Genomic DNA, 16,394 nt, shown 5'->3' on the forward strand with positions numbered 1-16,394 from the left:
AAAGATTTTTTAATGTGGTATACATCAAAATTACTCATGGACTTTGCTAACAGTTATCACCCCAATAAACTTTAATTAAAAAAAAAAATTACTCATGGTATATGGTAGGGAAGTATAGGTCAGTATCTGCCTTTTCTTTAATAACAGAGGAAAAATATAGTAATAAAGAGTTTAACCTTATTTTCAACCAAATTAAATCCAACAATTAACATTGCATCACTGAAGGGAGGCATATAAGTCTAACTGTATAATTTTTTTAAATTCAGTATAAAGTCTTGGTAGATACCTTCACATGCATGTGTGTGCACGCGTGTGCGCGCACACACACACACACACGTGAACATATTCTCTCCCCTCCCCTCTCCCCCCACCAGCAGAGTAGTGTTCTATAATTTAATCCAGTGAACATGGACTTCCACTTTGGTGAAACTATATAAATGTTAATTTGATCTCATAATTTTACAAGTTTTTAAAGGTGTGGAAATTCCAAGGATATAGAAAAATTCAAGAAAAAAAGATCTGCATGGAGTAGTTTCTGCTGTGCTCTTTAGAATCCAGGTGTCACATTGAAAGTCTACTGACAAAAGAAGCACAAATAATTTTCTCTTCCCAAATTTGGATTTGTTTCTTTCTCAGTCCTTATTAATTTAAACATTTGAACAATTATTTACATTTTATTACAGAACTATATATGAATGGCTCTATATTGTTTTTAGATACCAGGATTATTTTTAAAATAATACATCATGCGATTAATTTTTATCTGGTAAAGCACAGGTGTGTGTGTGTGTGTGTGTGTGTGTGTGTGTGTGTGTGTGTGTGTGTGTGTTTTAATTATGGTATATTCAACTCCACCTTTTTTTAAATCTGGCATCTTAATATATGCTGTGCATGCTACTGTGGTATCTCTAGGATGTCTTTGGAACATTTTGTATGCTCAGAAACAAATATGAAAATCAGTATAATCTCATTCTAGTAATACAAATAAATATTTTCTGCTCTTAAAACTACTTCCACCAATTAATTTGCACCCTTCTCTGCCCTTATTGTTTGCCTTGTCAGTTGTTATCTTCTTGGGTTTTACTGTAGTAAAGAAAATACTTGACTGTAATGAGTTTTAGCTGATTCCTGCAGTCTGATTACACTTTTGGGTCAAGTGCTGGCTGGATATGTTTGTCACATGTCTGCATTTAGTGTTCTCAGAGGCTTATTCTACAGCAGCAGAAAGAGGCATGTGTCAGGGTGGCTGTTCTGTGGCTCCTCCTTAGCTTGGCCCCTTCTGTGAGCATTTTATACGGACACTTGGAAGGTTAGTGGGTTTCACAGCTGCCATGTTTGGTGAAATAAACCCAAAGGAGCCATCTGCCCCTCCCTATGCTGCCTCCTTTCAATTCCCTAGCAACTTCCCAGTAGCCAGCTGCCACAGAAACGATTGGAAAAGCAAGACTCAGTGGACTGTAATGATTGTTATTCTCTGGGAAAGTAGAGTCTCTGATTTGGCTGAGCGATAAAGGATATTGGATGCCCTTGATTCATCTGAGTATATCAATAATATCCAACTTGTACCATTAACTGACTTGTTAGGATTTGATGGGAAAGGACCTTTGTGTTCTAGGGATGAATCAGGTGAAAACAAATCCAAAGGTCAAAGAATGGTGAGCAGAGAATTTGACTTTGGGAATGTTGTCAGATTGTATCTTGCGTGCTGCGAAAAATGTTGGTTGCTACCGTGTTTCCCCCAAAATAAGACCTAACTGGAAAATAAGCCCTAGCATGATTTTTCAGGATGACATCCCTTGAACATAAGCCCTAATGCATCTTTCAGAGCAAAAATTAAATAAGATTGGTCTTATTTTCGGGGAAACATGGTAATCTCAGCCTTGTCAAAAAGTCCCGGGCATGAATTGGCCCAATATTTTCCCTAGTCCTATTCACAGTCAAGTGCAAGCAGATTTCATTCCACTCTCGGCCCATGTGCTGAGAAGACAAGGGGCTTGCTTCAACTACTTGGAAGGCATTAGGGTACCAGAAGCTCCACTGAGGAACACAGGATGTCGTTTTATAGTTAGTTCATTATTTGAGCAAATCCTAAATTGTTTTCGTAAATTTATGAGGTGGATTGTACTTTATCCTGACAGATCAAAATTGAGAACTTTTATGGGTTGAGATTCTAGGAAAAGAACTAGAATACGAAGATTTGACAATTTACCTTTAATCCATGGTTTACACTGGAGGTTAACTTTCATTAGTTATCACACTTTTTTCTTACTTCCAGAAACGTCAACTAGAAGGCTAATTTGAAAATCTCATTGTTGCATGTTCCCTATTTTATGTCTGTCAGTTAAAAACTATGTATTCTTGTCTTCATTTCTTAACAACTATGATTGTGTTCCCAAGACTGGTCTGTTAGCAAAGCTATCCCTCATCAATGATTTTATAAAAAGAAGTTTTCCTTTTGTTTGATTTAAAAGAATCTTTAGTACATTACAATCTAATCATAGATGACACAGATAAAACAAGCAGCAAGAGGAGGAGTCGAGAATTAGATGACTCACCTTAACCTGCATATATGTAAGGAGAAGTCAAATTCATGACCACATATCCTGTGCTCTACAAGACTGAACATCCTACCAACTCATCAGAGAATATCTCTTTTATTAGCTCTGGCCTCCTAGCTGTCAATTATTTTGAATACAGGTTTTCGTTTTGGTTTCTGTTTTTTCATTTTTTTGTTTTTGTTTGTTTTATTTGTTTGTTTGTTTTTTACCACAATTTAAAATCTAAAAAGCTCTGAAAACAAGGGGTTAAAAAAGTAATTTGTGGTAAAGCAACAAAACCAAACCTTAATTCACATGAGGTTATTTAGTCTACTATGTGTGAATATTTCTTTTTTTTTTTTCTTTTGCTGCAGATATATGACATGTGTGATTACTGTCTGCTATCCCAGGCCCTGCTATAGTTGTTATATGTGCACTATTTCATATCTACAAAATCTGAAAAGTCCTGAATTCTAAAACCCTAACAGTCTAAATGTTTTTGACATGAAATTGTGGGCTTCTATTACCTCTCTCTGTCATTCTCCCCAGAGTAATGGATAGTTTTCTACAAAAACTGTCTACAGTATGCTCTATATCTTTGTTTTCTTGCCTCCCGTTTATTTAACACACTGTAATCTGGCTGTTCTGCTTACACTACTCCAATGGAACTGTACTTCTTAAGGTTACTTCACTGCCAAGTTCAGTTGTCATTCTCTGGGTTACAGGTACTTGACTTGTCTGAAATTACTGTCATCAATGTTGTCTCTCTCCAGTCTTACATGATACTGTCTTCTCCAGATGGTCAGTAGCCACTCTTTCTCAGGTTGTTTTACTTCTGCATGCTCTCTCTCTATTATTCCCTGCATTTATTCTCAGTGTACTTTTTATTTGTGTTTTTCTTGGGCTATCCTATCAATACAGATGGGGTGTGTGTGTGTGTGTGTGTGTGTGTGTGTGTGTGTGTGTGATTGTGTAAAATATAACATCACATTTACCATTTAAACTTTTTAAGTGCATACTTCAGTGGCATTAAGTACATTCACATTGTTGGGCAACCATCACCACCATCCATCTCTGGAGCTTTTTCAGCTTCCCAAAATGAAACTCTGTACCCATTAAACAAGTCTCCATTTCTCCCTTCCCCCAGTCCCTTGCACCCACCATTCTACTTTCTGTCTCTATTAATTTGACTACTCTAGGTACCTCATATAAGTTAAGTCATACAGTATTCATCCTTTTGTGTTTGACTTATTTCACTTAGCATAATGTCCTCAAGGTTCATCTGTATTGTAGCATGTGTCAGAAATTCCTTCTTAAGGCTGAACAATATTCCATTGTATGTATATACCATTTACTTCATTCATTCATCTATTGATTGACTGACTCTTGGGTTGTCTTGACTACTGTGAATGATGCTGCTATGTACATAGACATACAAATATCTCTTTATGACCCTGTTTTCAATTCTTTTGGGTACAAACCCAGAAGTCAACACAGGTTTCTTAACCACATCCTGAGAGGTGAGGTGTGACATACTGTGGGATAGGATAAGCAGCCACCCACACTAGAATTTTTACTTTACAAAGGCCACAGTATGAAGGGAGAGCAGGTCATTTTCTAATTTCAAATTAGGTAGGACCAAGTCTGATGCCAGAAAATCTATCTATTCTACAAGGCTCCTCTCATAACATAAGGTATATGCAACTACATACGAACCACCTAGAGGATGTTGAATTTGATGCTGAACTACGGTGATGGTGGTGAGAGGAACTAGAAATGGCTAAAGAAGAAGAAAAAGGCAATGGTTCTCTAGGGTTAAGAACCCACCAAAGACCCTGGAACCAGTATAGTCAGTCTATGAAAGTTCCCGTCTGTAATTCCAAAGGCCATTACTGTTTCTTAGCCCCAACACTCAACAATATTTAGTGATAAACTTGGATCAATTGAAAGATAAACTATGTGCTACATTTCTTGTAAGCCTCTAGTAAAACATGGAATTCTATAACATAGTTCACAGATATCAAAAACACTTAAAATGAAAATGCTATAGGGCCAGATGGATTGGGACCTTCATCAACTTTTACATGAACTATTGAAAAATTTCCTGTTTACCTTGCTAGTTAAACCCTTTCTTCAGTTCTCTTTTCCATATTGCCAAACATTAGCTACTTTAAACTCAACCCTGAATATGCCACTCCCCATGGCGCAAGGTGGAAATGTAACTGCACTGCAGGGCAATCCTGAGTTTGCTGTCATATTACCCCCTACCACCCTGTCCTAGCTTTGTTATTAAAACACCTTCCCTAACCACCCTCCCAACCACAGCATACACAAATACTCTGAAACGTATTCTTTCTGACCCTCAATTTCTTTGTACCTTGCTACATTGTTTTAAGAATTAAATGTGAAGTACTAAGCAAAATACTTTGCACTTAAAAGTACTCAGTGGTCGCCAATGGCAATTTTGATGATGATGATAGAAGGAAGAGAAAAAAATATGTGTATTTTATTTGTAATCCTTCTGAAATACTTGTGTGTTTTAAAAGGCATTTTTAAATATAGTATATGATTGTTCAATCACCAGCTATTTAGTGAATATCTTCATGGTTCCTACTACTCAGAAAATGAGAGTAGGAGAAGGGGTTATAAAAAAGTATGAACTGTTTAAACAAGCTTTGTATTTATTTGTATGATTTTATGCATTTATGTGTTTAATTTTGTTTGTTTGTTTTTGAGAAGCAGGACTTTATAAAATAGTGAGAGAACAATAAAAGACTTGAGTTCTGAATCTGTGGTCCAGAGCAAAAGTACTGCCACAAGTCCTGATTGTATTAGTTTCCTATTGCTGTGTGAAAAATTACCACAGGTTTCGCAGCGTAAAACAATGCCCACTTATTACCTCACAATTCTGTAAGTCAGAAGTCCGGGGAGACCTCAATTAGGGTCTCACAGGCCAAAATCAAGGGGTCAGCCAACCTGGCTCTTAACTGGAAGCTCTGGAGAAGAATTCACTTCCAGGCTTTCGAAGGCCCTTGGCAGAATTTCATCTTTATGGTTGAAGGTCTGAAGTTCTTGCCGACTGCCCGCCAGCTGTCACTCTTAGCTCCTAGAGGGCACTCTCATCCTTGTAGGTGGCCTCTTTCATCTTCAAAGCCAGGAACTTTGCCTCCTTATGCTTTGAATCTCTCTGACTTTCCATTCTCCATCAGTTGGAGAAAACTCTCCTTTTAAAAGGGCTCACTTAATTAGGCCTGGTCCACCTGAAAGATCTCCCTATTTTAAGGATTAGAAACCTTAATCATATCTGCATTGTCCCTTCTTGCCATAAAATAATCACTAAAGTGTTATCCTATCATATTCACAGGGGAAGGAGTCACATAAAGATGAGGGTCATTGGGGGTTATTTTTAGATCCTGCTATTATATTGGTGCTCAGGTAGGATAGTTTCTGGAGCTCCCATGGGTAAGTGAGTCCATGGAGTGGAGTGAAGAGATGGGAGAAGCCTCTTGGGTCATTGGGTGCAGAAATATGTGAAATTTTCCGAGTGCCACGGGGAAGCCGGAACTGTAGTGAGGGTACACCAAGAGTTGGTGCTTTCAAAACAGAACCTTGACATACCTGCTGGAGCTTTCATCACCCATTCTTTTCCTAAGGGAAACCACTGTGATGTCCCAAGGGGAAACTGATTGCAGTTAAAATGTTTTTGTCCTTCCACCTCTACCATGTCCCCTGAAGTCCCTGCAAAAAAGGTGACTTTCCATATGACTTCACCTCTCATCCAACATCTTATTAAGGAGACTGTACCCCAATTTTTCCTTTTTCGATTATCTTCCTCTTTCCAGGCAAAATTCCTGATCGACTCAGCAAGATATTTACCTAATCAAATTAATTGATACCAGAGTGAATAAAGATAGAGTCAGATCTTTTCAAGGATATTGTATCCCCTAAGAAACCTAACCTTCAACCAAGAGCATCAGAAGAAAAACATTCCATTTTTGAAATGTTTAAAATTTAAAAATAAGCATACCTCGTATAAAAAACCCAAACAATACAGAGTGAATGACATTTTCAATACTTAGAATCGGTACAATTTTAATGTTCTGTATATAAGAGGTAATTATAAGCTTAATTAAAATATATTCTTTACATCATAGTACAAAAACACTTTTCCATAAACATTCACCTATTAAATTGGTTGTAAATTGTATTCCGTTTTAGGGATGTTAAAAATTAAAATTTAGTCATAATAGATTCCATCATGTTAGCACATGTTTAAGAAGAAAGAGTATGTAATAAGTAAATGCCTTATCAGGAAAACCCTAATTTAAAATTAGCGTGTTATTTGTATTCCTTATATATCTCAGCACTTTACGCCTCTATGTATTTTAATCCTTTATTTTCCTTTCACCCCACCTCCACCCCTTTATTCTTTAGACGGGAGGGTTGAGTGTGGCCCAGCTGATAAATTCCACTGTCGCTCTGAATGTGCTGGAGGCAGTGGCAGAGCTGGGGTTAAGGTCACAGTGGTCAGGGACTTTGTAAAAATATGTTCTATATACCCTTAAGGTATAGACGGTTGATGTGAAGCCAATCCTGAGTTTGCTGTCATATTAGGACCTTTATATAGAGCAAAATGAGCCACATCCTCGACAATCTATTTTACAGCTGAATTTATTATAATCAGATGTATTCAGGAATGAAGGCACGTGCCTTTATGCCTAATTTAATATTTTCAGATTCATTCCTTTTCCCCACCCTTCCATTATTTAACAGTTGGCTAAGTTTGATTCCTTCAGGATCTCCTGTCCCTGGTCAGCAACCCCCTCAGTTATACATTTTCTGGAGTAAGATGCAGTAACTGTGAAATGGTTTTGTTAGAAATGGGGCACCAGGTAGATCTCCATACACTTCTGTGAGCCAGGCAATGAACTTCATGTGTAACTGGAGGTAAATGATAAATCTTACGACAGACCCAATGGTCAGACTCCTTGATACATGGAATTTGATTACAGCTTCCAGTCAGCTGTTTTATTGAAACCTGATGTTAGGAATTTGACTACTAAATTTGTTAGTAAGGCCTTTTTTTTTAGACTATTTTGTTTTAGAGTCATTTTGAAATATAACTGTCTTCTTAATCATTGCCAATATCATGGTGAATTTAGTTAAAAAAACGCCTGCCTGATGTAGAAAAAAGACCTAACTCTGTAATGTTCTTGCTGTTAAGTTTGTTCGCGTAAGGACAATTTCTATTCATTACTAATCACATATTAGGAATTATTTACCACACTGATTTTTTTTTCACAATCTCAGAATAAGTAGAATACTTAATTGAAAATGTCTTATTTTTGTGAAACAAATTGTTTAAAATTTGTTGGTTTACAATATATGTGATTTTAGGAGGGTAGGAAGATTTTATGTTTCTGTAGTAATGCAATTTCTAGTGTTCTTCTGAGGAAAAGTGCCATGAGTTATAGTAAGTTAATTACTGTCTCAAATATATTCGTGTATTATTTTTAAGTTAATAAAGTGTTTTCATGCAAAGTGATAAAATATTAATCCATTTGGGTATTGTTTTTGAACCTTAATTTACTCCTAATCCTTTGGAGATGGATTTATCAAGTGACTATGATTTCTTTTTTTAACCACTTCTGTCCCTTTTGGGATAGTAGCAATTACTTTTTCTACACACTTAGGAGACCTAGTTGTTAAGTTGTGGGATGGAATTTGTCTGGCGAGGACTCTCAAATATGTACTTTAAAGCTATGTGTTAACTGAGAGTATGCTATGATAATTTTATTGATTTTGAAAAGATGTTTAGATAGAAGACAGCAAATATTAAATATATGGGCAAATTACAATGGAAATAAAATTAAGGAACCAACTTCTGGCTATTTGGAAGAGAATCAAAGTATAAACTATTGCTACTTTTTCTTCCCTTTTTTCATGCCGATATTCAAATCTATGACACCGTAAGTCATATTTTATCACCTAAGAGTGTTCTCTTTACCATCTGCCTTGCTCTTCTAGCACAGTTGAAGGCAGCATCCATCGTGGTACGAGTCCTGCTTTAGGATAACGTGATATTTCAAAGTCAGATTTCATAACAGGCACATTACAAAGTGATTATTTTTCCTATTTAAAAACAAAAGCACTGTAGGTACCCTATAAATATTGACACTCCCAATGCATTTAAAAATACAGCTGTCTTTTAGCAACAGACTGATTTGCAAGAGCTAATAGTTTAGGATAAAACAAATTATATCAAAACTCATATAGAAAACTAACAGAAAAATGCATGCTATTCACAGGAAAGTATCTTATACAATGAAGAGTTTCCTTGTGATAGATTTTGTGGTGTTTTTTGCAAAACGTTTACTTTGAGGGAGGAAATGGAACTGTCACTTTCAATAATATTTAACTCAGACATGTCTCTACGTCTTTACTTACCATGTTCAGATTGCTCCAAATGAAGAGTGTGAGTTAACTTGATGTAGCACAGTACAAAAGGAAAAAATAAATAAAAAAAGGTCTAATCATCATTGTATTCACATTGGAAAGCAAAAAGTCTCCTGAAATTTGAAGTTAGATTAAGCAATTTTGTAAACCTTCGGTTTCTGACATTTCTTTACTATCAGGAAGCAGTGACTGTTCTGTCTCTTGGGACTAACTGTCCAAAGACAGTTTTATTACAGTTGTAAAGCGCCCCCCCTTGGACCTCCTTGGGGTCATGTCCTCCTCCTAGTTTACTGTTTGTGCTGTTGACTCTTGCAACTATTTAATAATATCCCTGAAGTTATGTAAATTCCATAACTTTAGGGCCATATTTAAAGGAACGTTCTGCATTGCAAGTGAAATATTATGCTGTACTGATCAGGGTCTAAAGAGGAAAGAAAAATGGCCAGTAATTTGAACAGAGAAAATTTAACATAAACAATTACTATCACAATGAATTTGAATATCAGGGATTGGTGAATGAGAACTAAACAATACAGGAATAGCAAATTAAGGAGCAACGGCTCTCCTGGAGCTGAGACAGGCTGCCTGAGGAAGAGCTTCTCCCCAGAACTAAGATTCTCAGCTTGCTGGGGAGGTCACAGCTATAGTCCCTGCATGGTGGATGAGCTGCTGTGGTGGGGGGTATGGTGTGGTAGAACTTGCCAGAAATGTGCCCTTTAGGGTACTGGGGAAGGCTGTGCACAGCAAAATGTCTCCCTGGGGGCACTCTGTTATGAAAGCATCCAAAGAATCTCCCAGGGGAAGCTGTGGTCTGCTAGGTGCTACTGGCTGTCATTGCTGCAGGAGCTGGGGGTGGGGGGCGGGGAGCCAACCACATTGCTGCAATAGAACATATCAGAACTAAGGAGAAAAAACCCTTTCTTCTACTAGGTCTTTCCAGCACCTTTTATCCCTAAAGGTTACCATTACACCAGCTAATAAAAGAAAAATATGTTACAAGCCCATTTCCATTTTTCCATAGCAAGCAGTGAGGGTGGATTTGGAACTAAGAGATAATAAATTAATAACTGACATACATGGGAATCCCTATCTATCCACTCACAGGTTTTTGACTAAGGGCTTTCAAAAGCTGTTGTCTTGAACTTACTAGAAAATCAACTTATTATTTTCAATATGTAATTTACTTGTCTATGGTAAATTTTAAAGAAATTGACTTACTGTAACCAGTCCTTATGTTACATTTTTGCTTTAACCAGTTCTTTGAAACAAAATAATCTATTTTTCAAGTGTGTTATAATTAATCATGATGGAAACTATTGTTTACAAAGCCATGTGTCCAATATTTTGTTGGAATGGGAGATTTTTAGTTTGCTGTGGAAATAGCTTATGTGTTACTTTAAGTATTATAGCAAATTAGTTTTCTGATGTTTCTTGCCTCTGCACTAGCATTACATTCTAAGTAAGCTCCAGGGGGACCAGGTTTGACTGTTCTTGTTTACTGTGTGTTGCCAGCATCCTGCATAGTGAGTGGCACATAACAGGTGCTAAGCTGATTAGTTATCTGTGCATGAATGAAAATGGATCACAACTGCCCAAGACTGTAGGTAAACTATTTTCATCACTGAAAAATATAAGAAATACCAGAACTAGGTATGTTTGTATAAGACATTGGTTATAGAATAATATATATGAATATATAAAATATATAAGACATATATCATATGTGTTAAAGTATAACGCGTTATTTCCCAAGAATTCTCAAAACGTTTAAAAATATCATAGTTTAAAGAGCCACAGAAAACCTGTGATTAGAAAATATCTATGGTGATATCATATTCAAAGAAAGATTCTTTATAAAGGCAATGAGTTTTATCAGAAGTCTCAGTTACACATTCTGGAATGTGGTCATTTTCAAGTAGCAATAACTGTTATCTTTGGTTTGAGAAACTCTTCTTATTGTCATCCTTGAGAGGAAGGATTTCTTTCATGTTGATGCCAACTTCCTTTGTTGAAGACATATCAGTCTTGATGGAAACGGACAGCTTAGCGAAATAATGTTCATTATGTTTTATACATTAAAGATGTTAATTTATACATGTAGGAATGTTGTAATGAAAATAGATCATTATTAAGAGACTAGAGACTAACGTTTTTCCCAATATTTTAGCATAGTATTTGTTACTGATTCTCCAAATCCAACACACCAACGCATGGTAGTTTAGTTGCTGTAAAGGAATGAGAGAAGAGAGGAGGAGAAATGAGGACTGGATAGTCATAATCTTCAAATCTATCTATTAGGTTGGTGCAAAAGTAATTGCAGGTTTTGCAATTATTTTTAAGCTTTTAAACCGCAATTACTTTTGTACTAACCTAATTAATATCTGCCTGTCTAAAGACACAGTGGTGTCGAATCATTATTTCTGTTTTCTTACTAAAATTACTTTAAATTGGTATTTCCTTAATACTATCAGGAAGAATAATCTTTGTCCTTCTTAGCAAGTAGTACAACTACTTCTTTCTCATTAGTAGGCAAAGAACAATATGAAATAAAAATCTGTATTTAGGTTGTATGTCAAGTTAATTTTTCTTAGCTTCTTTACTTAGTAGGATATAGGTTATATATTTAATATGGTATGAATAATGCAAATGAACTCACAACTCATATGAGAAAACGGTCATGATTAGTTCATATTTACTGAGTTCGCACTGGGCATATGGCATTGGTAGTGTTTTCATAAAAACACTAACTCTTTGTGAATTGTTTTCTGATACTTTTGCTCTGTTTTATACTTGTTCCTTTTAACTTTATGTTGAACTTGCCGACACTTTGAAATTCTGAAACTGCAAGAATGGCAGAGAAGAGGGCAAAGGAACTTTTTTCCCCTTCTAATAACATAAGAAATAAAGGCCAAAGGTTTTATCAACTACAATTCCAACAATAACAACAACAACACCCTAAAATGGCCTGCATTCATGAATCTGTGAGAGCCCTTGGGTGAAGAAGATAGTCATACAAATCACCTGTGTTCTTACTTGCCCTATCACTTAAGTTATATATTGCCAATAGAAACCTTTTAAGCCTGGGAACCCAAGCAAAACACTGTGAATTCTCTGTTGTTTGTGATTTGGAACGCTAGGGGACAGCACTAAAATATTCCACAGTTTTTGGTTATTGATCACTTGCATACTGTATAATAAGTAAGAGATTTCTCTGTTAAAGACTTTTGAATGCCCTGGTGACTTCAGTGGATGAAAAAGCACAAAGAGAGATGAGCTTTTGGAGTCCATGATTTCAGCCTTTGTAAGATCATAATTTGAATAATTTAGAGAAAGCTCGCAGGCTGTTGTTTGTTTGCAAGAAGATAGTAAGGCGTGATAAAGAATTGTGATTTTTCTGTTAAAAGTGTTTTGTTCTTTTCATTCTTTGGGGTAAATATTTTGTATCAATTTTTATTTCTAATCTTATTTTCCAGGCACTTTGGAAAGACACGAAACGGGAGAGAGAGCAAGAATTATTCTTAATTGTTGTGATGATTCACAGTTTCTAAAGCCTGAATCTGTATTTTCAGTTGCCTCAGAGACACATAAGCACAAAAGTGTAGAACAGAGATCCTCCATCTCCTACCAGTTTGGGCCAATACCTTGCCCCGGTCTGCAAGTGGAGGCTTCATGTAAGGTAAGTTCAAATCCAGCTGCTGCTTACAAACAACATTATCAGCCCTAACTAAGAAGTTATACGCCTTCATAAATATGTGACAATCAATTATCAGCACAAAAACGAGAACTCAGGTGTGATTGGTCTACCAGACACATCTACCAAGTGATCTTAGGTAAATCAGGGTAACTTTCTGAGTGCTGATTATTCTTGGCATAGCATTCTTTCTGACAAAATAGGTTCTAGCTTCTCAAAACTGAGCCAATGCTATATTAACTCTTTTTTAAAAAAATTTATATTAACTCTTCAATTCTTGATGGTTTTCCATGGAGAAGAGAAAAAAACAAAAAACAAAAAGCCTGTATTCTGTAGTCTGGATCCATTTTTTTTTTTTTTTTTTTTCTTTTTCAGTTGAGAGTATTTGACTTCTTTTTATAATGCAAGTTACAAATAAACCCAAAATGTATCAGAAAAACTGGATCATCATATGGACAATTCTTTAGATACATTCTGCAAGTAACTCTAGGCTCACCAGCTTTTTAGGCTTCCAAGCCTCAGTTAATACACAATGAAGGAGTTTGCATTTATTTTCATAAACCAAGTCAACAAGCTTCACACAAATTTCGATGAGCTTTTTTATTTTTCAGTTCTAAATGTGATATAGTAATTTAATTTGATTTCTTTAAGGGACTCTTCCATCTTTTTGTCATCCACACCTCCATGTTATCTCCTCACTTTGTCATAATTATGTCATTCAGATGCATATATTTACTGTAGTATTTTTTCATGTAAACATTTTCATATTTCTTTTTAATGGCTGCATCATATTGTATATACTGTATATATACCATTTACTGATATGAATTATTTTTATGGCTTAATATTTGGATTGTGTTTTATGTTTCACTTTTCTGAATAACACATCTCTGGACCTAAAGCATTTTTCATATTCAGTCTTATTTAATAGGATATATTTCCAGAAATGGTATTTCTAAGTCAAATTGTAGCTTATTTTAACTTACATATTATTAACATTTTCCATAATTTTAATAATACAAAGACTGTTACAATGCCATTAATAAAGACTTTAAATAAAACTTCATTTCATCTCATGTACATATATAGTTAGAGGCAAAAAGATGTGTCATCTTCAAGAAAGATAGCTACTCAAGCTATGCCTCAAAGTTGCAGGGCTAGGTGGAGGCACCAGCATGTTACCTTCAGCTTTTTAGTGTTAGAGACTTGATTTAGATTTTATCAGCCAGGCCAGGGTTTGTTAACCTTTTGAGAACTGAGTCACACTAACCAAACACCCAAGAAATGAATACATAAACTAGAATGATCATCATTTAATTTACAATGATAAATATAACTGCAATTCTGTTCGTAACTCAGCACATTCTTGCTATAGCAAAGCTACAGGGAGTGTGGGAGAGGAGGGAGGTGGAATTATCTAACGGGGTCCTAGATGGGCATGGAGTCATGGGGTGTTCATTCACTGAGCTCCAAGGGCCTAAGGCAGTCACCCCTTTCAGCCCATTAGGGCTCTGTCTGCCTTGTTCAAGGCTGATATACATTAAAAACTTCCTACATTTTGGATTTCTCTTTTTGATGCTCTATGTAGTCCACCTACTTTTGTTTATACTTTCCTCCTTCGGATGTTGAAACCAGTGATTAGACTACAGCTATGTTTTTGTGTTGTTGTTTTTTTCTTTTCTAGTTTCATCAACTTGTTTTTAGGTTTCCCAAGACTGTTTTTCATGTTCTTAACTTAAAATATGTCATGTCGTATAAGGACAATTATATCAATATGATAAAATTGTGACATTCACAACTGAAGATGAAAGTCTAAGATCTTAGTCTCCTACGGCAGGAAATTGAACCACACTTACGTATTGTAAGGTTGGGATAAATAAAGCCCAGTGAGTGAGCCCAGCTGACTGCCAAGCATTCCCATCATAATGTGGCTTCGTCACTCTCTATTCATAATGGAGTGTGCGTCTTCTAGTGGGGATTATATGCTAGCATAGTTCATGAGAACTTGGAGATGTCTCTTGACTCGTGCATGTCCAATGTCTAGAGTCTGCAGGAGCAAATCTCATTCAAGTGCCTATTTTACTACTTTAATTTCCAGAAGGTAAACTGATTCCTATTTCTTTCAGTTTCTTTAGAGGATCTTAGAGCTATCCTTTAGACAGTGATTAATGATATAAATAGATTTCATTTTCTTTATATAATTTTGTTTCTTTCCTGACTTCAGGAAACAGTAAAATGCTAGGGTCTCGGTTGCCTAATCTTAGGCTGATACCCACTGTATTTCTTAGCTGCTGCCGGTTGCCTTAGAGGACTACAGTTTCCAACTTTCAGCCTCTACAGAGCCAGAGAACCGAATTAGACAGGACTATCACCTCCTTTATTTCCATATGCTGTACTTCTAATATTATTGAGCTTACTGTTAACTAGTGACAGCAAGCTTTCATATTTGTGTGTCTCTTAATTATATCTTCTCCAATTATGCCCTGTATATCTTCATTTCATCCTCAGAGTTAAGCCATTGAGCTCGTTTTATCCTAATCTTTTATTTATAAATTTGGTAAGCATGAGATTTCAAAAGTACTTAGGAATTCTCCATTCTCTTATCGTTAATATTGTACCATACTTCGTGAGTTTTCACCAGGAAAAAAAAACAGTTTTCAAGTAGAGGACCTAAATCATACTCATTTTAGAGGTAGGAAAATAAGCTTGTGAAATTCAGCACTGAGATTACTCTGTTTCAGGATTTTCTTGTTGTGGATTTTATGAGACACAGTGAAAAAGTTTTGAATGGCAGTGTGAACAATTTAAATGGAAGAAAGCATATATGATCTGTGTTGTGAGCTCTTTCTGTTTGGCAGTATTTACAGTTTATTAGAATACTCTATTCACATTTTCTTCTTGCATTTGAAGAGTGCATATGGATTTGGGAAAAGGTTTTAAAGAGAACAACAAATACAATAAAACTTAAAAAAAAAACAAGTTCAATTTGAACTGCTAGAGGAGTTGAATTTGTGCAGCTAGACAAAGAAAAATCTTTGGGGGTAGGAGAGGACCAGGATTTTAAAGGATTTAAAGGAATACAATATTATATTAGTGATGGGAAACTGCTTTTCTCAGATTCTACTGTGGATAAAACAAGATAGAAACTGTTTAAATTGCAGTGGGAGGAAATTAGCTTCAAAGTTGGAAATAAACAACCTTATTAAAATCATTTTTATGTGGCCGAGGTCTTTGTAGCTTCATTTCATTTTAAGGAGAGAAAACCTATTTTGTCTGTTGGCTGGTTGGTTTTAAATTATTTTCCTGCATTTCTTGTCTGTAAAATGATTAAAAGGATAAACCGGATTATTTAACTGCCACAATTTAGACCCATTGTAGTGTCATGGGAATGTCTTTTTAAAACTGATTTTCTATAAAACAGCTCCCCCTAGATGCTTATTTATAGCTGCACTATTTAACATGGTAGCCATTAACCACGTATGGCTATTGAGCAGTTGAAATTTGGCTAGCACTGCATGTTAAAATGATATTTTGAATATATAGGGTTAAGAAAAATACAAAGGGTGCCAAAAGGATGTACGCACATTTTAAGAAAGGGAAAAAAAATGTATTAAAATTGTAATACAATGAATAGACGCTAACATTCATTTGATTAACGCCATCCTTTGAGTGAATGTTATATACTACACATTGCTATGTAATTCAATTCA

At 35.7% G+C, this 16,394-nt stretch overlaps 1 protein-coding gene across 1 annotated transcript in view; it reads left to right on the top strand.

Annotated features, from left to right (window-relative positions):
* The window catches only part of WDR72 (WD repeat domain 72), a 120,743-nt gene that overhangs the window by 67,906 nt on the left and 36,443 nt on the right, over positions 1 to 16,394 (top strand). Inside the window, exon 14 of the mRNA XM_074327727.1 lies at positions 12,467 to 12,669. Within this exon, the coding sequence (XP_074183828.1) occupies positions 12,467 to 12,669 (203 nt within the window). The remainder of the gene's footprint in view (positions 1 to 12,466; positions 12,670 to 16,394) is intronic.

The sequence above is a fragment of the Rhinolophus sinicus genome, linkage group LG03, assembly GCF_036562045.2.
Source record: "Rhinolophus sinicus isolate RSC01 linkage group LG03, ASM3656204v1, whole genome shotgun sequence".
NCBI lineage: Eukaryota > Metazoa > Chordata > Mammalia > Chiroptera > Rhinolophidae > Rhinolophus > Rhinolophus sinicus.